This window comes from Lipomyces chichibuensis (assembly GCF_038497645.1).
Source record: "Lipomyces chichibuensis strain CBS 12929 unplaced genomic scaffold V1513scaffold_4, whole genome shotgun sequence".
Taxonomy (NCBI): Eukaryota; Fungi; Ascomycota; class Lipomycetes; order Lipomycetales; family Lipomycetaceae; genus Lipomyces; species Lipomyces chichibuensis.
This window is the reverse complement of record NW_027117456.1, coordinates 1-23,766: the sequence shown is the minus strand read 5'-3', so window position 1 is coordinate 23,766 and position 23,766 is coordinate 1. Positions and strand designations below refer to the sequence as shown.

At 48.3% G+C, this 23,766-nt stretch overlaps 5 protein-coding genes across 5 annotated transcripts; 3 read left to right on the top strand and 2 right to left on the bottom strand.

The window, feature by feature from the left end:
• Positions 1 to 748: 748 nt before the first annotated feature.
• Positions 749 to 9,633, bottom strand: V1513DRAFT_423143 (uncharacterized protein; the record flags this gene model as incomplete). Its single annotated transcript, XM_066896018.1, has 8 exons — positions 749 to 768; positions 816 to 1,036; positions 1,091 to 1,824; positions 1,882 to 2,952; positions 3,003 to 3,393; positions 3,446 to 8,429; positions 8,481 to 9,551; positions 9,606 to 9,633. 8 exons carry the CDS (start codon positions 9,631 to 9,633, stop codon positions 749 to 751), a joined length of 8,520 nt encoding a protein of 2,839 aa, XP_066755479.1.
• Positions 9,634 to 10,541: 908 nt separating this feature from the next.
• V1513DRAFT_437877 (uncharacterized protein) lies at positions 10,542 to 12,651 on the top strand. Its single transcript, XM_066896981.1, has one exon. The coding sequence runs from the start codon at positions 10,827 to 10,829 to the stop codon at positions 12,312 to 12,314; it is 1,488 nt and encodes a 495-aa protein (XP_066755478.1). The 5' UTR covers positions 10,542 to 10,826; the 3' UTR covers positions 12,315 to 12,651.
• Positions 12,652 to 12,760: 109 nt separating this feature from the next.
• Positions 12,761 to 14,631, top strand: V1513DRAFT_437876 (uncharacterized protein). Its single transcript, XM_066896980.1, has one exon. The coding sequence runs from the start codon at positions 12,862 to 12,864 to the stop codon at positions 14,467 to 14,469; it is 1,608 nt and encodes a 535-aa protein (XP_066755477.1). The 5' UTR covers positions 12,761 to 12,861; the 3' UTR covers positions 14,470 to 14,631.
• Positions 14,632 to 14,799: 168 nt separating this feature from the next.
• Positions 14,800 to 20,936, bottom strand: V1513DRAFT_437872 (nucleoporin Nup186/Nup192/Nup205). Its single transcript, XM_066896979.1, has 3 exons — positions 20,532 to 20,936; positions 15,478 to 20,481; positions 14,800 to 15,423 (listed from the first exon to the last, which is right to left on the bottom strand). Exons 1-3 carry the CDS (start codon positions 20,704 to 20,706, stop codon positions 14,897 to 14,899), a joined length of 5,706 nt encoding a protein of 1,901 aa, XP_066755476.1. The 5' UTR covers positions 20,707 to 20,936; the 3' UTR covers positions 14,800 to 14,896.
• A 771-nt stretch (positions 20,937 to 21,707) lies between these two features.
• V1513DRAFT_429537 (NADP-dependent oxidoreductase domain-containing protein) lies at positions 21,708 to 22,603 on the top strand (the record flags this gene model as incomplete). Its single annotated transcript, XM_066896321.1, has 3 exons — positions 21,708 to 21,840; positions 21,896 to 22,197; positions 22,262 to 22,603. The coding sequence occupies 3 exons, from the start codon at positions 21,708 to 21,710 to the stop codon at positions 22,601 to 22,603; spliced, it is 777 nt and encodes a 258-aa protein (XP_066755475.1).
• Positions 22,604 to 23,766: the final 1,163 nt, after the last annotated feature.

The window sequence follows — 23,766 nt, the reverse complement described above, 5'->3', positions numbered from 1 at the left end:
TAGTTTTGATAGTCAAGTTCGATTAAAACTGGATGTCCTACTTCCATAGACTCTTGTCAATTGATGTTATCCAAAGGAGCTGGCGAGCCTTACTAACACTTCTAGTATTTGATTGGTCACACCATTACCCTCCCCCCGTATCGCCCGTTTGGCGATACCGCATAGTGTCCAGCCCTAGCACTAGAAAGGACGGTCCCGATTCCTATGAAGAAAGTGGACGAGAAAAGGGCCACATGGTTTAGCCTGCCCGATGAAATACGAGGAATCATTGCTTCGTGCCAGACAAGTGAGACAACAGGTGTCGATGAAGGTATAAAAGAGGTAAAATTTATTTCAGCGAGTCCTGGACATTGCATCTGGCACCAGCGCGACACCTTCACGGGTGAATTCCACCACAGCAAGCAGCAAGGAAGCTTCTTCTCGGTGGACGTCGAGAGTGGTCTGGAAACGCGAATCCCGCCATGAAGTTTCGATCAAATCTTCTCACAAATTAACTCTCTAAATATTTAAATTAATACGCCAATTGACAGATAATGCGACCAAAACTCCTTAGTTCCAAACGACATGATGCACTTCATAATCCCCAAGCCAATATATGATCTATAACATGAATTTGTATATGCACCGGTGTTTCTCTTTGCCTACGCAGCCTCGGGCCAATGCACGAGCTGGTGCCCCGTATCAGTCATATTCTATGCGCGCAAAAGCCCCTGCGAAAAAGATACAAATCTTCCGTGAGTGGAACGATTCAATAAAATGCTGTCCATCCTGGGTAACAGTTAGGACGCAACTAGCAATTGTAGCATAGAACTTACCAAAGTACAACATTGCCAAATTATGAGGATCTGACGCCTGTTGAATCAACTGGTTCACCACAGCATCTACACTGAGAGTCTTGGATAATTTTTGACTCGTTCCAAGTAACGCCCGCTCGGCTTCGGACCCATCTTGTTTAGGACTTGGAGTTACTTGCTTAGATAGGGGATCGGTGTCTTCGGTACTCTCGAATCGTTTCATGCGAAGTGGCGAGATGGTCCTGGTAACTGCGTTAGTCAAGATACAAACGAAATTAGACAACGGAAACGCGTACCAAGAATAGAGAGGATCATATTTCAAGACTTCCAGCACTGTCATAATATTGTCCGCTTCCTGTCGCAACACATCAAGCATGAATTCGCAACATCTCCGAAAGACGCCTTCCGTTCCGCTGATACCCATTCCGTCCACGATATCTCGCGTCAACCTAAACGGGACAGTTTCTGGAATCGGAAGGAGCCGGCCCTGTTCGAAAGCGATACCCAAATCAATATGGACTGGCTCTCCTGTAGATGTGTCCAGGAGGATATTATTGCAATGCCGATCTCCCAGTCCGAGCACATAACCTAGGATCGACATAGCTGCAGTTCCACGAGTGTATACAGTCTTGCTTTGGACCCATTCGTGAGGCGTTCGGAACCTCTCCAGGAAAAAGAAGCGCAGAGCTGGGTGGACGTGCTTCACTACTTCATTGTATGCCCGCACGCGGTCAGAAACTGTCCAGTCTTTCTTTTCTAGGGCGGCCCTGATAACATTTCTAGCTCTTGAATGATTCCAATCGTCTTGATAATAAGCCTCATGAAGTGGCTGAACCGCGTTCAGAAAAGCAACCGTATGCTGAACGAACTCGATAATACCGGAAGAAGGATTGAGAGGGATGACTTTATAGGTACGCACATGCATATTACGCTGCTTCGTCGACTCATTCTTGCGGAGGAAGCTGTTCACTTGTTCAAATACTTGCTCCATAATGGCGTCCTGCCGGAGATCATCGTTTCCGCCTTTCATCTAGAATAGCACAGTTAGAATTATAGACTGCTAAAACAACATGCGCTAGGTTCTTACCAACATAGTGTAGGTGTTTCCGTCGTCCGCCTTAGCTTTCACGATCTTGGGCATATTTATTCCGGCCGCTAGACCGACATCCTTATCCACGCTCACCATTTTGGGGACTGTTGAATACTCACCATCTGCGCGAACAGGAATATTCATCGTTGGTGGTGGTAGCCGGAGGTCATTTATTGCCCTGTCCCACCATGACCGATCTGGTAACATCTCTGGCTTATAGCCGCTTCGGTTTTTTAACTGGAATTTCGACAACGGAATCGCTTTCTGGCAGAATTCTTCAACGGGCTGGAGGTACCGAGACCAATATGAATGCGTTGACTTCAGTCTAGTCCAGATATCTATCCCAGCTTTAGCTCGCAGAGCGGCGTTCCTTGCGGAGGCACCTCTACCTCCGCTTTTTGTCATCGTAAGAGCAGAAATCTGGTAGAGGCTGTGATACGGATGGCTGCGACACACCTTGGTAACCAGCTTCTGCAAAACTTTCTGAAAACGCGTATCTTCATGTAACAAACGCGACGAAAGCTGATTGATCCAATTTACCATCTTGCCGGTAGGAATAGTATCAATTAGCGTCTCCGTTGCTTTATTTGCAATATCATCCGCTGAATTAGCAAGCCAAAGAGAACAAAACCTGAAACTATCCTCGTCAAACTCGTCAGATGCCGCAAGACTCATCAAGTAAAACGTAATGCTGTTTTCCAAAAACGTCTGTCTATTCGACATAAGTCGCTGGTACTCGGCATCGTCGATTGCCAACATTTTTTCTACTTTGGCAAGATGAGATCTGCACACCCTTTTCTGATTGTCACTCTGAGTCGAGTTGATCATTTCCTTCAGACGTGCCTTCTCGATCATCTTGTCTGCTCTCATGCGATCCACGCGACTGAAATCTTCCAGAGTCGACTCATTCTTCAACTGGCTGTCGCAAAATATCGCGTACTCGTGATACGCATGGGACTTGAGAATGCCTTCTCCAACCAGACCTGAAGCCTTCTCTACGGCTGGATCTAAGTAGTTTGTCAAAACATCATCGGGCCGTTCTTGACGAGCAGTCGAAATCCATTGAGCCTTCAGCTATTAGTACGTTTTTGTTGGAGTCAAAGACAGTCGCTACATACCAATGTAGCCAGCACAGTAGTAGGGGCAACTTGAAGTGCATGAAAACAATCTCGTCCGTCGTCCTCGTCAACTAATGACTTCAACATTTTAATCGCCACAGATCTCTCTCCCTTCGCCCACAACACGTTAGAAATTTCGAGCACCCGCGCGCGCAAGATCGCATTTTTATCGTCGAACGAAATTTCTGCAAGGTTGTCGAATTTGACAGAAAATGACAATGCTTTCTGAAGCTCTCCATGCTTTCGCGCAGCGCTCGTCATGTTCTTCAGAGATACCGTCTCTGCAAGTAACAATTCTTGCCTCTTCGTCTTAAATGAGTCGAGCTGGATCCGAGACAAGGCGTTGAACACCATTTGTCGAGCAAGCAAAATGTCTTCAGAGTGTGAGAACCTAGGCAACGTCAGAAAGGCCCAAACTGGTGCAGCGCTAAAGCAAACTTTACCGCGTCTCCTCAGTCCACTTCATACGGTTGTCAAATTTATCCAAAATATGATATACATCATTGGGATGTTTGACAGACCAAATTTCCCAAGCTTCGGTAAGTACAGCGAAAGAATACATTGCCTCGCGAACGCTGTGAGCGGTATTTAAGCCAGTTGCTAGGCCTTTGAAAATGGCAATACTCGAATCTCGAACCAAATTGTCGGCGTTGAGTCGATCTGCTACAGCAGGGTCCATGGACGCCTTGTTAACTTTCTGAAGGACTTCATAGATAACCGAGTGGCGGGAACTGGCGTGACTGACAACTGGAATATCCCATTGCCCCAGTTTCCATGAGGCTTCGTAAATCTGCTCAGAAGCGTTCATACCCAAAAAATCAGAGTTCGATATGCCCATAGAGAGCCCGTTAAGGCCCACGTTCGAGAACGCGTTGAACACACCGAGAATATTGGCGGGATTGCGAGATGCCTGATGTATGTCGTTATCTAACATGGCACCCCGATAAGACAGAGATTTCCAGCCATCATGCTCAAATTCTGAGAAGTCGATAATCGATTGCACTGTAGCTTCGGTCGAAACGCCATAGAGTGCATCAGGATCGTCGATTCCTTTATAGATTTGAACAAGGTACCTGCACAGCGTGTCTTCACTGACTCCAGTACTCCAAATGCAGTCGCAGATCAAGAACGCCGCGCTGTACATCTTACAAACCAATGCCGCATTTAGAAAAGCCAAGTAGTCCAGGCCCTCTATACAGCGAAACCTAAGTAATTGGTTCTGATCTGGGATAAATGGCTGATTTTGAAGATAAATGAATGTTCTGATAAGCAGGGATGCGTGTTCGACTGTGTCATCAGACACTGAGCGGAAGCAGTCGTTGAAAATAGAAGTAACTTCCTTTGATTTCGTTTCGTTCAAGACGTATTCATGCATCAGATGCGGCAGTATTTTCGCCGCGAATCCGTCCACAGCTTTGATTACAACCGGAAGATTTGCATAAAATGCCTTGTGTGGAGTCTGCAACACCGAGCATACAGTTGTAGCTATGCGACGTGCCCAGGCATCGAATTTCATATCAGTTGGCAGTTCCGACGGTTGCGTAATTGCTTCCCTTCCGAGTGACATATCTGTCTCGTCTAGCTGCACCGCCTCGACGATATAATCCGGAAGCGCTTGTTGCATGTCATGTTGGCTCCGTAGGTACAAGAAGATCCGTCTGAGGGTCGCCTCGGCAAGTCTCACAACGGCACAGTCATCAGAATCTAGGAGGTCCAACGTGCAAGACACAATCGAAAATATCTGATATTGGTCTTCATGCGCGAAAGAGGCGTTGTCTGTAGGATCTATCGAAATATCATCATGCCACTGTGCTGGTACAATCCCACTTGATGCATACGCTCGTCCGCAGATATGCGCAGCCCAAATGGTAAAGTCGTCCAGGACGTCGTGCTCCTGACAGATACGCAAGAGAGACGGCGCAATTTCTCTACAATCATCATCATGCGATAGTAGACTGTCCCTAGACGCATCCGATCTGCCGAGTTCTAAAGCCAATAACTTCAACGCATATTTCCGACCCGAATCGGCAAACACTTTATCCTTATCAAGGATAACTTGTACGATCTCCAGTTTTGTCCATGCAGAAATTGCGTTCTCATCGTTTGCGTCGTAAAGCACCATAGACCGCAGCCACCGCTCGTGCTTCTGAACGAATTTGTTTCGATTTGCATGTTTGAGGATCGCTGCCGCAACATCTGACTTGAACCGTTTTATTAACTCAATAGGCACCAAGTCGTTCAAATCCGGTATCCTTTCAAGCTTTTGCAAGTAGAAACTAACTTCGAGAACGAACCGTACAAAAAGATCCTCTCTCCAAACGGGACTAGTCCGAAGTTCCGTGCATACAAGACCATGCGACCTGAGCAGCGTATGCACTATGTCGAATATATCACTCGTGCATTCCAAAACCGTCAGCAACGGGACAACGGCATGCAAGATCATCCGCGCGGGGTATCGCTTTGCCGTCATATCCGTGAGCGCCATGTGCACCTTCAAGGTCTTAATAACACTGCACATTTGAACGCCGTTGGTGCACTTGGAAAGCATGTCGAGAATCAGTCTGGTTATATATACAAACGACCCAACCTGATTCTTAGCTTCTTGGGCTTTCAGATCAAAGTTTCCGAACTCGCCTAATGTTTGGATAGCCGCGAATATTCGCCGCGGGTCATATGAAGGCTGGTTCTGATCTGCCAATTCCACACCGACAGAGTACCGATTCAAATCATTCCATCTTTTTGCTGCATCTTCAAATCCGGCCTCCTGGAAATCTTTCGCACATATACTCTTGATATCCATTATATTCAACAAGATTGCTGACGCCGTTGATACGCGCTCTCGGCATGCCTCAGAGAACTCCTTCGAAGAGAAGAATGCGTTCAAGGCGTCAAGCACCCGCGCCATATTCCCCCTGTCGTTCAAAAATCCGCTGCACGCATAAGCCATGATCCGAGCAAGAGACTGCAAAACGACGCTGGACGTGCTCATGCCAATCAATTGCACGAGCTCCTCGATTTCATTCAACAATCCCGGACGTAGACTAGTTACCAGCTGGGCGACATACTCTTGATAGTTACTTTCAAAAAAGTCCTTCCTAGATCTATACCCAAATATCTTAAATGGAAAATCATCAAACGACTCGTTCGACTCGAAGCGGGTGTATATGATCTGCGGACTAAATATATCGAACAATGTCCGCGGGTCCGGTAGGCCCTGCTCCATCGCCGCTGTCCGAAAACAATACGCAACGTATTCCTCGATTTCTGTAAACTCCGCCATTTCTACGAGATTGAAGACAGCTGAGCGCACCATTGCTGGGGACGTAGACATTAATTTTGCGATGGTCAGACTGCGGAGTATCATGCCTTCTGTGTGTTCGGAAGAGTTATCCAACGACTCGTGAATGTCGGCGTACACAGCCGCGTGATCTGTGATACTATACTCTTTGATAAAATCTGGCATTACCATCGCAAGTTGGTATCGCACGCGACAATCGCTATCTCTCAGTAGTTGCAGGAAATATGCCCTTGGCGACGGCATGTCCGCTTCTCCTCTGAAACTCCGATCCAGTCTTTGGAGGTCAAGTAACAGTATTGCCAGATTCGATCTTACAAAATACGACGTAGTCATCTTTTCGAGTGCCAGACGAACTGTCCATTTATAAATGTCAGTCGCCATTGTCTGCAATCCGTGGTTCAACGTCATAGGCGGCACCCATAAATGAGCTGTAGCGCTAAGAGCTTTTGCACAAAAAACAACAGTTGCTTCTGATCGTTCATATTCGTAGCGAGGCAGCAGGCGAGATCCAATCAGCCGGAAAGACATTTCGACCGCGCTAATATCTCGGTTCTGAATAAACTCGGCCGTCAACACTTCTAATAATTCCGGTAGATTGATGTTGAGAATGAGTAGTGGCATGCGCTTAAAGTGCTTTAATATGTCTGTGTATTTATCCCTCGATGACGCGAGGATAATCTGCGACCGCAAGCGCGCGACTGTGCAGCATTGTCGCGCCTTCCACGCAACCGATGAGGCCTTCCACCTCCGCGGTACATTGCCGAGTTCGAGAATCTGCTGTCTATTCTTATGCGATATTCTATCAAAATCCATATCAGTGCTACTAGGTGTATTTCCAGTCTCAGGGGTGTCGGACGAAGTATACAGTTTTCCTTCCAAAGCGGTACATAGGGGACCAAAGAGCGCAGCAAATGAGATGGCTGAGTCGCGAAAATTCATGCTGCCGTCAATCGATGCGAGTGAATCAATCACCATCGTGGCGAACTCTGATTTTGAATCTGCATTCTGGATTCTGACGGCCATGTCGTGGAATAATCTCTGTAAGAGCGAAGTTCCGGACCGCTGAATTCGGTGAAGTTTGTCGATCCTAGAGCCAATGAGTACTGCCAGGAGGACAGTATCGAACTGATTCTCCGTAACTTCTGAAGTCGTGGTGGTCTCTGCGATAGAGGCGTAGTCGTCAAGAATCATAGCCAGAGATTCAGTGATGGTGTCTTCCACTGCAGCAGAGTACTGGCCGACAAACGAATTATCTTCAGCCGTACGAGTGTCTTCAGAATCTAACATGCCGATAAGGACCATGTAATTGATGACGTCCCTATCATGTTCCAATTGATAAAGGAACTCGATGATCCCAGACTCGAGCTTGCACAACATATTTTTCCGTTTGACAGTGTGTATCACTTCACGGCCACAACATCTTAATACAAAGTTCGCAACCGAGCAAATATTCGTGTTCCTGAATATGCGCCCTGGCCTCCGCCAAGAGCTCCCACCTGCCATGATCCTCGCGAAGACCCACTTCACGATCCTGTCCGCGGCGTCACTACTCTGCTTCGGCGATGCGAGTTGCCGCGCGCGCAGACAGGCCTCCCAGAATCCAAGTGACGAGTCGCATAGGATCACCGGGCCGATTGTTTCGACAGACGGTATCAGGGAGTCGATTACTGCCGCCATTTTGGTGTAAGGTACTAACCCGCAGCTGAGTAAGTTACGCAAAAGATGGCAGCTTGCTTGACAAGTTGCAGGAGACGCCACGCGACGGCTACACAATTCCCACGATTCAAACCAGTCGCTCTCGAATTCGGAATTCCGAGCATCATCTGACGTCGTCAGTGCCGCGAGAGATATCATCGCCCAACATGCGATAGTACCATTGTCCGACGCCGCAAACGTGTTCAGGCGCGGTACATAAATTTGCAAATTCCGGGGTCGTCGATCAAGATGCAGGATAAACGCGATAAGCTGCAGGAGCGCGAGTTGATGCGATTCGTTCGAAAATGCGAGTTTGCTGAAAAGTTGGTCGGTATGGGTGCTCGGGCTTGTGTCTTCCGGGATGGTATCAGAGTCGGAGTCGATTAGGCGGCGGCGCTTGCGGGATATGTCGGAAGTTGGCGAGACGTAGTGTACTGTAAATCTGTTAGCAAATAGATTATTATGCCAAGAAAACGGAGACGCACCGGTAGTTCTCGATTCGAACGATTCGGGATCGATGAACTCGTTGCAACGAGCAAGGATCATGAGGATCATCCACGGAACGATACTCTTCTCAGATGATAAATAAAAATGAGAAGTGCTCAACCACGCCATCGTCTCAGATGGCGCGAGCGTGACGTCGTCTAGTTGTAACATTTCACGCTGTAGTCTTCCGCGATACTCCGTGAAGATAACGTAAACCAAATTTCGCATCGGTTCGGCAATTTTACTGGTTGGGAGGGTTTGAATGCCAGGGTACATGTATGCAATTGTCGCAATCAGCTGCTCTTTTAGGGACTGGGTCTTGCCATTCCATAACGACGCGACAAGCGGAATCAAATCCGTGACCATTTCAGCGTAGAGCGCGCGGTCGTTGAGGATAGTGTACGTCAGGATCTTATTCACGCACCAAAACACGTTACGATGAACACCGGTTTCGACTGTCAAGAACACCAATAACTCGCGTAATGAAGTGTAAATGAATCTCGCGCACGATGCGCTCGGCGCGTTCGCCGCCGCCATCATGTTTTCTAAGCAGGCGATTAATTCTAACATTTCTGATCGCAACCTTCGGGTCTGTTCTCTCTCGGCGGCTTGGATCTGGACCGCAATTCCCACCGCCAGATAGCTCGCCAGATCCGTCCAATCTTCTTCAGACAGATGCTCAATGTGTGGTGGATACTCACACAGCGTCTTGAGGGCCTTCAAGTAATCCAACGCAATCGGTTCCATAAACTCGTTATCATGCATACTGACCTGCACAATATGATTTGTTAAAGAATTGAACGTCTTTGATCTAAAAATTTCGACGCCCTGCTCTACCATTGTTCGAAAAACCGACGCCGCAAGTGAGATTCGCTCGACGATTTGCCCTGCTTTGACGCCATTTGACCGGACATACAACTGCTTCTCCTTTATGACGACCTGGAACACGCCCTCGATCATCTTGTGGTAACTTTTATCTTGCGTGACTGCCGTCGCGGGATTCAGTACCAGACGGCGGAGCGTGTGGAGTCCGTCTACCCGATTCTTGACTTTATCGCTTATGAGGTTTTCTAGTTGATTTAGATTTGCATATTCAATGCGAAAGCAAAACGTGGTACACATACCATAGACGCGAAAGTATTCTGATTGCATGTTGCATGATTCGCATTGAGAAGGTCCCCGACTCCTGCCACCAATATTAGTAATCCGCCAATGGCAGTAAAAGAAAATAATGATCATATACTTGTCTAAATCAATAGGTTATTAGGCTATCAGTATACCGTACCACCCGAGCAAGGATCGTGAATTCAGTTCGCGTGAGCAGCTGTCTGGACAAAAAACCCCGTCTCGAGTCTCGACGCGTCGTGAATTAAAGTTTACATCAGCACGTGACGACGCGAGTGACAGCAAGTTTAGGATCGCCACTGCTGTTCTCGAGGACTACAGGGTACTAGCAACAATTGTAATGCCAATAGCATGTTTCCAGTTACAACGATGCCTTGGATATTGGGCCAGGGCCGACCGGACACGTCAGGGGCTTGTCGAAGGACGGGTTAACTAGGTCTCAAGTCGGCGACGAGGCTATAGAGGGAATCCCAACTGGCTACTCGCTGACGATAAAAGCATTGCGCGCTATCAATATGATATGCCTGATTGCTTGACTTGGATATATGGAAACGAGCAGGAATTGCTTGTTTCATTGGCTTCCCAGGAACTGATCCTGCGCTATCCGTATGAAACAAATTATTGTACGCGGCTGAAAGTAGATTCTGCAAGCCACAAGCTGCAAATCATACGGTAACATAGCTACAACCCATTGACCCCAGATTGATTAGTCTAGACAGAAGCGGTGGTCATACTAAGAGATCCATTGCTTTACGACGGGACATTGAGACGCCGCGATATTGCCGGTTTCATCTCGGCGCGAATGGTTTGCTTAGTAAATTTTTGGTATTTAATCTAGTCAGATCGACGGATCGACTTGAACTTTGTTAAATAAACTTTTAGTGTGGCGCTTAAGCGAGGGGCAGTTGAAACGACCCTCGCCCACCCTGTTACACAAACCAGGGCCTTTTAAGGGACTCTTGATCTGCGGCCCTTTTCAATTATCGAGTTCACTGATATGAATCACCATATAATTTGAGAGATACCGTATCTTCTTATGAAATAAAGTGTTTTGAACCTGACCCAGAGCTGTTTGATTCTAAGCACGTGTTACCAGCAGTCGACGCCATCTCTGTGTACAAGCCCCTTGGGCCCCGTTTCTTAAACCCCAGACAGCTCCGCTTCTTCTTCATGTCCTCGTCTCCCCATTTAGACTACTAGCCGCCTATGAAGCTGTCGCCATGGTCGCGATGCACATACTCGCCTGCCTGTCGCCGCGTGCACGCGGTCTCATACTCGCCCTAGCCGCAGTTTTCGGACTAGCCTTACTCTTCGTCGAGATCAGGCTCAGCAATATGGAGACCTCTGACAAATTGTCGTCCCTCTTCTACTGGGACTCCGGCGTCGCCGGCTTCCGCCCGAGTCGTAATTCGCCGCCTTCACACTGCCGGGATCCATACCGCGAACCTGGATACCTCCACATACCAGACGAAGTCAGCAGGACCCAGTGGGTCCCTTTTGTGGACGACTTCCTCGACATGCCGTCGCCTTCGACGGCGAACTACCCGACTGACAAAATCCCCGAGTTTAAGGACGCGCCACCTCCGGCGGAGATGCTCAGTCGCGCTCCGCACAACTGGCTACTTGATCTTATTCAGTACGAATCGATCCTGAAGCACACTACAACCAAGTCCGAATCTGCCAGTATCCTCGACCTCTCATCCGACCAGGCGGACCTTGTCCGTCGTGTCAACTGGATCCATAACCGCCGATTGCTCGTGCTCGGCGACTCGATCGACCGATTCATGGTGCAGTTCTTTTGCGAGGATCTCAACGGCAGTTACCACAACACCCAGAGCTCGCAATACGGCGGCCAACACACGACATTCTCGTGCTCGATCCCGTACCTAAATTTCACCATCTACCACTGGCACGTCGCGTCCATGTACCCCATGCGTCCGCACTGGTGGTGGCTATCGCATATCAAACACGTCGCGTTCGAAGACAGGTTCGAGAACCTGTTCAAGCCGGTCTGGAACGAAGTCATCAGCATGAACGGACGTACTCCTGATTTAATCTTCTTCCAATCAGGATTGTGGGACGAGCGCGCGTTCAGAGAAAGCTATCGGAATATGAAAGAGCCAGATGGAGACAAGCAAGACGATGAAACACGGAAAAAAAACGAGGCGCAGCGGAAAGAAACCGGACTTGGTCGCGAAGGACGCCAGCTCGCGTGGGAAGAACTCGAGTTCTTCAAGGCCCGGATGAGCAAGTTTATCATGTACCTGCGCGAGAAGTTCGGAGAGAACACACCGATGATGTACCGTAGTCTGACGACGCGCCGGGACTCCACGAACGCGGATCTGCCGACCATAGACATGGACCGCGTGTCGCGAGCGTTGATGGCCCGCCATGGTTTGGAGATCTTCGAGTGGGCGAGACTTGCGAGAGGGTTTTCCACACAATACCAGGACTACCTGCACATCGGCCACGGTCCTCTGTCGGTGACTTGGGCGAACATGATGCTGTATTACCTCTTCCGTGCGACCGGCGGCGTCGATTACGACGGCAAGTTTCTAAGATTCCCTGATCCTGTGGGTCAGTACGTCAAAGACGGCAACAGTATCCGCAACGCGCCAACAATAGAGGTACCCGAGCGACCCGATACTAGTGTAGAAAGGTTCTGGAACGAGTGTCATGAGTACAATATTCACTGGGGCGGGCGGTAAAGTATAGCTGCGAGACCGGGTATTTGTTTTCATATTCAATGGTGGCGGCGTGGGGTTGGTAGATTTAGATGTACAATTTGTAGAATATCAAAAAAGGTGAGACCCAGATCTCCGTGAATTTGGGCAGCTGATCAAATTATTGATACCGAATTCTAGTTGTGCTGAATATTAGCTTCAATCCATCTAATTAAACGTGGCAAAACTAAGTTTGCTCCGGGGTATAATCAAGATAACTAGATGATAGAGAAAATCGTTAAGGATCCCGCTTTCCAGTTCTTGCACGTAGCAAACTGATGTTGCCCTTGCACTTCCTCAGTAAATCCATATAATTGCAGAGTTTGTAAGATGATCAATAATATTTACATTATTACTTAACACGAGTCGCCTGCTTTAAAGTTGGCCGTTGCAATGGCGGCTGCGTTGGTGCTGCATGCCGCAGGTCGATTGCAGCAGCCGCACTTGCACTGGAGGCTTCCCTGCAGTTGCCTTCTACTCCTCCTGGTATGTCCCAACTCCACCTGCTAGGTATTCACGCATCTACAGACCGATGGCCATAATCATGAACCCGCGGTTCTCCCGGCGCGGGTTGGCAATCGCTTTGGTCGCGCTAGCAGGTGCCATGTTCATAATGGTCCTGCTGGCCTCGGCGAGCGTCGATGCCAACAATATCCGCTCTCCGAAGACCGCTGACAGTGGTACCACCAACGTTACTAATACCACGACCGAAGACCAAAAACAGGCCGACTCCTTTCAATCTAAATTTGGGTCCCTCCTCTCTTGGAAGCCACCAGCATGGTCTGCAAAAGACGACGACGAAGCAGAAGCGGAAGAGCAGGATATAGACCTAGAGCCTGGCATGCCCCTACAATGCAGCGACCCATACCGCCAGCCCGGCTACCTCCACATCCCGAACGACAATCTCAACGTGCAATGGATCCCGTACTTCGAGACCGATTTTATCGACATCCCGGACCCCGACTCCGCGAACTACCCGACCGACAAAGCGCCTACATTCACCGACGTAGGTCCACCATCTGATGTCATCAACCGCTCCCCTCATAAATGGCACAGAGATCTGATCAATTACGTCAAAATCCTGGAGGCAATAAAGAGCCATGTCCCGACGAGCGACTCAGAACCACTGGAACTCAGTGACGAGCAGAAAGAACTTGTCCGCCGCGTAAATTGGGTCCACAACCGCCGAGTGCTCGTCCTTGGCGACTCTATCGACAGATTCATGATTAAGTTCTTCTGCAGCGATTTGGGCCAGCAAGCGCAAGTCACGAACGACCCAGAGTACGGTGGGGAGCACACGACGATGGCATGTCACATCCCACTCCTCAACTTCACTATGTATCACTGGCACGTCGCGTCCCTCTATACATATCGTCCCGTGTGGTTCTGGCTGCCACACGTCAAGTACGTCCCCTTCGAAGAACGGTTTGAGAAGCTTTTCAAGCCAGTTTGGAACGAGATCATCGGTATGAATGGCCAGAGCCCCGATTTGATTCTCTTCCAGTCCGGATTATGGGACGAGCGCGTGTTCCGCGAAGCCGGCCGATTCGAAGACGGCGACGACAAATTACCCGAACCGGAGAAAAAAAAGAAGTACGACAGCCTTGCCAAAGTCGGCCTTGGCCGCGGCGGACGCCAGTTGGTTTGGGACGAACTCGTCTTTTTCAAGTCCCGAATGGACAAATTCGTCACGTTTCTTCGCGACATGTTCGGAGCCGACGTGCCTCTTTTGTACCGGGCTTTGACCGCGCGGCGGGAGTCCGCTTCGATGGATCTCGTGGGGATCAATATGGACCGGGTCACACGGGCGTTGGTAACGAAGCGTGGAGTCGAGATATTCGAGTGGTCGAGAATGGCGGCCGCGTTCTCAAACCAGTACATTGACTACATGCACATTGGCCAAGGCCCGCTGTCGTATACCTGGTCCAACATGCTGATATACTATCTTTTCCGCGCGGCAGGTGGAGCCGAATACAACGGCACCCTAGCGCGGTTCCCCGATTCGGTCCAACAGTACGTGTTGGACAGCGAGGCTGTTACTGGGGCGCCGAAGATCCAGGTTAAGCGAAATCCGGACACTTCGGTCGACAAGTTCTGGGCAGAGTGTCATGAGTATAACATTCACTGGGGTGGGAGGTAATATATCGCGTAACTTGTGTTCTTTATTGCAACGGATATAGATTATAAAGGAAATATGTTTGGCTTGCTCTGAATTGAACTTCAGTTTGAATCTTCACGACTGAAGTAATAGAGATATCAAAATTGCCGTCGTAACAATGTGTAATCCTGAAACCATTTTAGATACAAAAGCTTGAATCATACTATTTGATACAGGATGACAATAACTTGCTGCCTTTACCCGCGGCTCGAACGCCGCATGGGTGGTCATCGGCAAGTTCGCGGCATATAGTAGAACCGTTCGCCTCGACAGCTGTAGTCTTATGTTCTATGCAGCCGCGAGGAAGTAGGACCCGAAAACTGACATTAATTTGCAGTTCAATATCGTACATGAAATACTGGCATTATTTACAAGTCTATACTAGTCACATAAATCTCATATGCATACATCATACATTCGCATCATCATTTTTGTCCAACGCCCGCGTCAACGTCGACACCAAAACAACAAGTTTCGCCGCCTCGACAACAGCCGCGTCGTCTTCATCACCGGCCCGCTCACCCCCAATATCCCGGCCCACAACGCGTCGCAATACCGCGCGCACAAGTAATATCCGTTTACTAAGTACGTCCTTGACTAACTTCAGAACTCCTAAATTCCGCTGTCCCATACTTAGCACGCAGCATGTCAACAACCGCATCGTCGGCGCCACGAGCTCAAAGTACACGTTTCTGCCGGCACCAGATGCGTTGCTGACCGGCCAGAACCAGTTCGTCCCAGCTTCGGGAGTTGCAGCAGCTGATGAGGATGTATATGCAAATATCCCCACGTCGGGGTCAATGCTTAAAAATTTCGCGTTTTGGAGGACTGTGAAGAGGCCGGATTGTATAATTTGTGCTGCACCCGCACGGGATTGTGCGAGTTCGATCAGGAACATGAGGGCTACTTTGAACGAGGTGACTTCGTAATTTGACACTATTCTTCTCAGTCACTGCTATTTCATAGCTGTTCAGCCTGCAGAATGCTTACCTCTATTTTCATAATCCAAATCCTCGTCAATTCGTCTGACCGATCGGACCAGTAACAACAATAAGTTATACCGCACCAACGCGTGCAAAACGAAATATCTCCCTGTAGCGTTCTCAACGGCAGCAAATGCGCGAAGTACGGTTAGGGCCATAATCCTTGTCACACCCTCGCCGGAAACCGCATCCGTCGCCACGCGTTCAATCAGTTGGTTTTCCTTCGACAGCGAAGTAGGATCCGCACCTGCAGAGCCGTTGGCGCAGCTTTGTATTGTGCGCTGCAGCTGCGATAGTTTACCACGTCGGCGTGGCGGATGATTACATATGAAAATGTTGATCAGCGTGTACAGATCCGCTCTGACCGAAGGTGAAGCATGAGGACTTTGCACTGCAACAAGTGATACGCGGAAGAGCGTACGTGCAATGTCAGTCGCCGCGTCCTCCTCCTCTTCATCAGATGACAGAGTATCCGGGTGCATGGCGTCGGTGAGACCGAGATACGGTGAGAGTGACGACACTAGCGCCACAGAAGCCGACGCTAAATGCTCGGCGACCCGTGACTCCCATATATGCGCATAGTGCAGCAGCTTGGGAGCGAGAACTTGCATAGTTTCTAGAATGAACGCGTCCAGACCAGGTACGCGATCTGACTTGGACTCCAGAGCCGCTGTATCGACCAGAATTACCCGTAAAAGTCGGCACCACGCTGCTAAGCACTGGCTCTGAGCCCGACGGAGACACAAAATCGCATTTTGTCGGCGACAACGTCTGACAATCCGCTCGATCTGCCGTCTCACACTCTCAGGCGCTGGATTCGACAAACGGTTCGCGTATTGCTGCTCTCGAACCTTGAGCTCTAGTACCCCACGTACACGATCCAAGTCATACAGATTCTCGGTTGGTGCTAGTGAGTCGGCAGATCCTAGAGTTGCTGCTGCAAGTGGCGGTAGCGGATAACAGCAGGTATCACCCAACCTAATGCCATCGAATATGTTGGCCTCGTTGCCGACAACTAGTGTATCGACATCATTGGCAGCTGTATCTGGACTCATTCCATCAATGATATCCTGCACTTGACCAGGTGTACTGGAAATATTCCAACGTGTTGCCAATTCCTCGATATCGATTTCAAGGAAATCAACTAACTCTAATGCTTTTGCTGTCTCACAAGCAAACAAACTAGGAGCGGTCCAGTCGTCAATTGACGTCAACGCACTTTCAATCCCACGCATTGAGACAAGCAGCCGTACATATTTCTCGAACACAGACGTCGGAGGATCGCTTACACTGTGTAGCTCAACTGCAAAATATTCCAGCAGGAATGTACGGCCAGCAAGAAACTGTACGAGCGCACCAGTAGCCTTATCCTCGTCTGCATCAGAAGTTACATGCAGTGATTTCGATTCTAGGCCATGATTATCAAAGTTGTCATAATTCCGATTAGTTGACAACGAGAGCATATCTCTGAATGTACAGGTATCCCACTGGGTCGCGGCCGGCGTGACCAACGGCTCTGCAGCGACTCTCGTTCTGAAAAAGTCGTATTCTGGTAATCGCAAAAGAGAGAGCGCCACCGGCGAGGAAATATTGGCAGCGCAAAGTTTATACACAATATCTACAGCTGCTCGCGCATATGCTGCTGTCCGCCATGTGAACTTGCCACTCGAAGCCGCACTAACAATGCTTTCATCAAGCATGTTGACTACGGTCCGGAAGAGTGAAACGGGTGAGTCAACGCCACCATGAGCGTAATTATGTTCAAGCAACGTCGTGCTGGCCGCCGTCGCACCGTCCCGAATTCTGAATCCGAGTAGGAAATGTGAGATTGTCGGAACGTCGGACAACAGTGTAGGATCTGCGTCTATAGAAGGAAGTTCTGACTTTGCAGCAGATGTTTTACCCGAAACACTACACAAATTTCGCGAAATAAACTCGAGAATTTCGAGCTTCAGGTTACTGATTGCTGTGTCGGAATCGTCGGCCACGTCATCCCAGTCTGTATATTGAACTGCCGGCCGTTCAAGTTGCGTGATGAAGCCGAACATGACACGCCTTGATTCTTCGACCGTATCCAACGCGCTGAGCAGTCTGTTAACGCCTATCCGTCTTCCGGACTCGACAGACTCAAACGATGTCTTGACCGCGATCTCCGGAACAGCACCGTTTGCGTACGACCCGGGCGTTGGAATGTCGTAGTCGAGATTCAAAAACTGAGGCGCTCGAGCAATTATATCGAGAATTTTGATTGCGACAGATGCAATAGATACCTGTTCTGAATTCACATACAGTGCAAACTGCGTGACGACGTAAATGTGGAATAATATTGCATCTTCAAAATTTCTCATTCCCATCAGTGCCCGAGACGACCCAGGGACAACCAAGCCTCTCGCTCCACCTCCACCACTGATCTGTGCCGGTGCATCATCTGTTTTCGAGAATCGTTCCACCACATCGAGATACACATCTTCAGTCAGGAGTACTCGGTAGATCACCTGCAAAGCCACCCTGACTACTTCTGCCGCTCGTGCTTTATATTGCCCAGGCTCAGTGATGATATCGATGCCTAAAGCAGCAAGTTTGAACACTATTGAGTATATTCGTTCTTCGAATAGATTTTCCATGACCCACATATACGGGTGGATGCGTATGTAGTTTACCAAGCCGTGTGGCTTAATTGCAAATTCAATATTGACTCCACCGCTGCCGACTTCCGCGCCGGAGGACATTGACCCAAGTGCCACGAGGTCTGTATTAAAGCTTTCTATGCAGTTTCTGATGAATTTTAAGCAAACTGATTGCAGAGCTAATTGCTGATGCGGTGTCAGCTCTGCTGCGCCTGAGGTGAAAAATACATTGTCAATGACGAAGTCGATGTATGGCTGAATTCCGGACGGAGTTCGATACGTGGCACCTAACATCTCCGGAAAAGGAAGATCATTAATTGTGTCTCCAGCAGCGACTTGAGTTAGACATTCGAGCAACGACACCAGTGCGAGAACATCTGGATATGTTGGAAGGAGAATCGTGAGCCTATCATTAAAGGATATATGATGTAGTCCACCTGGAGCACCAGCGAGTACAGAAGGTGCTCGAGCCACGACTATCGGAGTATGAAGTAGGTAGGCGTCCAAAAGTTTCCACACCACATGTCGCGCAGGTGCAGTGGCATCCTCCAAGAATGCTTTAATTGTGTTAAGAATGGCTCCGGTGAGAGGCGTGTGACAATCCAACAGGCGAAATAACCAGTCAGGCGCATTTCGGCCGATTAGCTCGCCACGAGCAGTCGAACTCGACATCGCAACTTTCTCCAACAGCCGAAGATAGCTGGAAATAACCATTCTCTCATCATCGTCGAGCTCAGGTTTATCAGGAATGCCAATGAGCGAACGCGAGATGGCTGACGACGCGAACATATTATGCTCCGGATTGAAGTTTTGTAACTGCGCGATGTAGTATGCCAATACCTCAGATATGTATTCCCAGCTTATTCGATGAGCCATGTGGTCTCGTGAACTAGCGCTACCACCGGCTGACTCGTCGTCCTTCATAAAAGAATGGGCTGCTAAAGCAGATTCTTCTCCCGTCGAGATAGAGGCCAGCATATCGCAATACGTGGCAATCATGAAAGGAGTCTGAGACTGTGACGCCCAAACAATGAACCCAAATAGATTTCCTTCAGGATCCGACCAAAACGAGAGCGCAGCGTCACGACGCTCGGTATATAGATAAGAAATAAACATGAAGAATCTCTCCAGCTCAGGTTCGACTATTCCTAGGTCATCGCTTTCTTGAGATTGGTCATCTGCATCAAGATGTTCCGACACGCCGTCACCAAATGCGAGCTCTTCCTCTCGAAATCGAAGATCTTTCAGTAAATCGGCAAAGTTGGAAATGACCGCGTCCACTAAGTTTGACATGACCTCAACAAACTTCTTATCAAAATTTGATGACACGTTATAAGCGACTTCTAATGATAACGGTTGCGTCGTTGGCGATGGCCCTGGCACATGGTGGTGAGTTGATATAGGCTGCAGCGTTTTGGACATTAACCGAAGTCTCATCTCGACATGTTCTGTCATCAACTCGGACCCTGCCGACGTATCGTAAGCGAGGACGGTCATGAATTCCAATGCTCCTCCCTTCATCACGCTCTCTAGAGCTGGCCGATATATGTCAATGACATAGTCAACTCTTGACGCCGGATCTGAGGCAAGTTCCCGCTCTCTCGAGCACAGACCGCTGAAATAAACGCACCACCACAGATCGATTGCAGCATGAAAATATGAAAGTTTCGTTGGCGGATTTCGCCTCTTGTCCGCAATGTATGATTGAATTTTTAGAGCATTTGTGAATGCCTCTTTCGCTGTTGTATTATCGTCTTCATCTAATTGTGCACATAACGAGTCAAAGTAGGCGGCGATACAAGCGGCATAGTGAATAAGGATTTGATCGTAATTCTCAAGCGTTGCTGCAGCATCAAGTAATGATTTCAATTCATCGACCGAGGCTACCCCAGACTGGCACAGAAGTATCAGAATTTGAGAGAGCAATTCGTGTTCTTGGTACGCATGTTCTCGTCTAAACTTAATATTCTCCACAAATAATTCATCTTGATCACGACCCAAGAAATGCCCGCTGACTTCTTTCTCCAGCAACTGCTGCAGATTGGCACGTATATCAGTCATGCTCTTGACAACCAATGTCACAAAGTCCTTTGTAGCAAGCTTCTTCGTAATATCTATAAAAACCTGCCTAGTGCTTAAGTCGATCTGGGCGGCGTACTCCAAGATCATTCTAACGATGTCGAGGATAAACGTTCTCCTTGTATGAAATAGCACCACTGCACATTGTAATGGTTGCCGATCTAGCTCTGCCTGGTATTCGGTACCATACTGGAGATACTCCGCGGCAATTTTTTCGTCGATTGACAGCTCGTCCGCGAATATACAAGACTCGCTAATAAACTCCTCATTGATGCTGAATTCGACACTGTCAATATTCAGCTTCCCTTAGTGTTGTTAGCATCGCCGGTTAGTGGCCATACACAGTTAGTCTTACCCGTAGCTAGAGCATTTCTGCTCTCGTCATTCTTTCCTGGGACAGCCAGAAGATTCTTCAGATCAAGTATGCGATCAAAGATAGCTTCTTCCAGAGTGTTATCACTCCCATCGTACAAAGACAGTCGCGCCTGGAGCTCAATGAATGGCGCAGTGGACCATTTTAAATGCGCCATTGCAGTGCTCCAGAGATGTTCTTTTAAATATCAAGCGATCTATTATGAGGCCGAAGCGCGTCATTCCCATCCGGCGGCGATTGAAATTCTGCAAACTCGCCGTTAGAACAGTTGTCGCGCGCATACTTCAATCAAACCCACCGATATAGTACGCACAATTATTTGTTACCGGATCTGATTACGAAAAACGTGCATCTATTCGTCTCGGTTTGGGGAGTTGTATTAGCTTGACGCAACGAATTTTTGTTTATATATTTCACGAATTTCGCGATTCAAGACGCCCTAACCCACTCAACCAGGAGCGTTTGCATCCGGGATTAAAACCCATACAAGCCTTGTCTGCGAACTCTGACATCTTTGGGTCTCTTTGGCAATGGATACAAGTGGAGGTGTGAATTCACCCGTTTCATAAATATGGGTATAAGTATCCATGGATAACTGAATAAATTGCTTATTCCATGAATAATGATTAAGACCCTACTCGACTGTGACCTGGAACGATTTAGTTCCATTGCAATACCAGGTGCTTGGAATTACAATTGCTGAATACATAATTTGGCATTAATTAGATAGAGCTACTGCATTCATCAACTAAATTGTAGAGGATTCTTTGTTGATAATTCGTATCGAATACGAAAACATGCAAACATGACAACAAAGTATACTATTAGTGCCGTAATTGAGAGTGAGTGTCTGATATGCTTGTTGATGTCTCATGAGAACCACATGATGGCCTCTAACAGATATCGGAGCCGAGGTGCCAGATATCTCGCCTAACGAGGACGTGAGTTATATGAGGCTCGGTCTTTGGGTCTGTCGTTCCTTGTTGAGTGTTTGTGATTGTGGTTTGCTCACCGTGAGTGCTTGCATCGCTACTTCGAGAATTAGCCCGCCAGCGTTGGATAACTCAAGCAGGATTAGTGAACGTGAGCTTCATTGATTTTCATTGACTACCGACTTCTTGTTGGTGCGCTTACAGTCTATTACCTTCGACCTCCAGAATGTCATCTCTCACACTTCAGTCCAAATTGAAGCTCACATCAGGAACGGCGATTCCTCGAATCGGATTCGGAGCTTATCTTGCTAATGAGGAGGCAGTATACAACGCCCTCAATGCTGGCTATCGGATGATCGGTAATCATGTAATCTTTCTGCATCGTCTGTCCTGGTTGTAATAATTTAATATCAGATACCGCTGAGTTTTACCGTAACGAGGTCGAGTGCGGCAGTGCTCTTGCTCGCTGGCTTAGTGAGACCGGATCGAACCGTGAGGACGTGTTCTACGTCACCAAACTGTGGAATTCCGATCACGGGTATAAAGCGACAGCCGAAGCTATTGATGAATCTTTGAGGCGGGCGAACCTGGATTACATTGACCTGTATTTGATTCATTCGCCGTTGTCGTCTCGCAAGTTACGGCTGGAGACCTGGAAAGCCATGCAGGATGCAGTGAAGGCAGGAAAAATCAATCAATCGGCGTATCTAATTATGGTATTCCCCACCTCCAGGAGCTAATGGAGTGGCCGCAGCTGGAGATTATGCCTCTGTGAACCAGGTGGAAGTACATCCTTGGCTTCCTCGAAAGGACATTGTGTCATTTTGCCACGAGCACGATATTGTGGTAGAAGCATATAGTCCACTGACACGAGGCAAGAGGTTTAAAGAGCCAGTAATTCAGGAGCTGTGTGAGAAATACGGCCACAAGTCGCCAGCTCAGATCTTGATCCGATGGAGTTTACAGCAAGGGCTGGTGCCCATCCCCAAGTCGAATAACCCAGAAAGGATTAAAGCCAATCTCGATGTTTTTGGATTTAGTATTAGTGACGAAGATATGGCTAAGTTAGACATGAAGAGTTACGCTCCCGTTACGTGGGATCCTACAACGTCAGACTTGTAATATTCGTTTAATGCTATGATGTAGATGTAACACGAGATAATGTCTGGGGGATTTGTAGACGGTAAATAGTAACAAAATATCCGTCGACTCTGATTGAACGTATCGATAAAATAAATTAATTGACACTGCTGGTATTCTGATGTACTGCATTTAGCGTATTCAGAATTAGCTTCAGTTTTTGGCGCGGCTTCGCACGAAAACGCGCATCTATGCCGCCAAAACACAAAACAACCCTTCGCGTCTCTGCCTCCACAACGCAAACAAAACCCGAAACACAAAAACATGTTGGAAAGTGGTCAGTATCCAATTTCAGAGTGGGATAGAGCACACTGTTGGAGTTTGGTTCTTCTTCACTCTTAGGACCGGATAGCGTCCTCGGTCCAGTCTTGTCAGTCTCATTCCTCGAGTTGTTAGAGGAGTCAGTCTCATTCTTCGAGTTGTTAGCGCACATTCCGCGGAAACGAGTCTTCTCTCCACTTCGGGGTGGTCTCAGGCAGCTCACATCAGCTCTCAACATCTCTTTCCGATTGGTCAAGGGCTATGGCGCGACTCGGGTCTATGAGAACCATGGGTCTCGTTCTATATCTTGATTGGTTTAGGTAGTCGGGATATATCGGACGTCTGGCAGGAGTGGTGTGCGAGGGAGCTTGAGGAGGAGTCTTCTCCTCACTTGAGGTGTTTGATCATGTATATATAGACCTGAATTGTCCTTGAGACTGCTCGTTATCGAGACCTGATTCTCACCCCCCATTCCACAGCTTCCACGTCCATTCACTTATATATTTTCACAAAAACAGTCATTCAACGAGATCACCTTTCTCTCTTCCTAATTGAGATTATGCCTCCTAAGCAGACTCCTACTCCGCCGCAGCATATTATACCGTACGATCTCCGAAAGACTCACATACCCCGCGTCCTTGCACCACATCAATCAGAACCATCTTCGCGGCCAGCAGGAGGTTATATTCCTCGTTCTACGAGAAATCAAATTAGTCAGATGAAGCAGAACGCCACAGCCACTGGCCATATAGCTGCTAGAAATGGACGGAGTATGGCGGAAGATAGCGAAGATGGGCTTCAGCCTCAATAATCCGCTCAACCTGCTCACTAACATGAACCGACACATTGTCCATAATAATCACAGTTGGACAGCGTCCGCGCCG

Bases quoted from the DNA above. Each gene is read 5' to 3' on its own strand.
- V1513DRAFT_437877 (XM_066896981.1), top strand. From the start codon at position 10,827: ATGGTCGCGATGCACATACTCGCCTGCCTGTCGCCGCGTGCACGCGGT.
- V1513DRAFT_437876 (XM_066896980.1), top strand. From the start codon at position 12,862: ATGGCCATAATCATGAACCCGCGGTTCTCCCGGCGCGGGTTGGCAATC.
- V1513DRAFT_437872 (XM_066896979.1), bottom strand. From the start codon at position 20,706: ATGGCGCATTTAAAATGGTCCACTGCGCCATTCATTGAGCTCCAGGCG. The intron at 20,482-20,531 runs GTAAGACTAACT...AACAACACTAAG, and splicing joins CAGAAATGCTCTAGCTACGG to GGAAGCTGAATATTGACAGT. The intron at 15,424-15,477 runs GTAAGCATTCTG...TGAGAAGAATAG, and splicing joins TTTGGATTATGAAAATAGAG to TGTCAAATTACGAAGTCACC.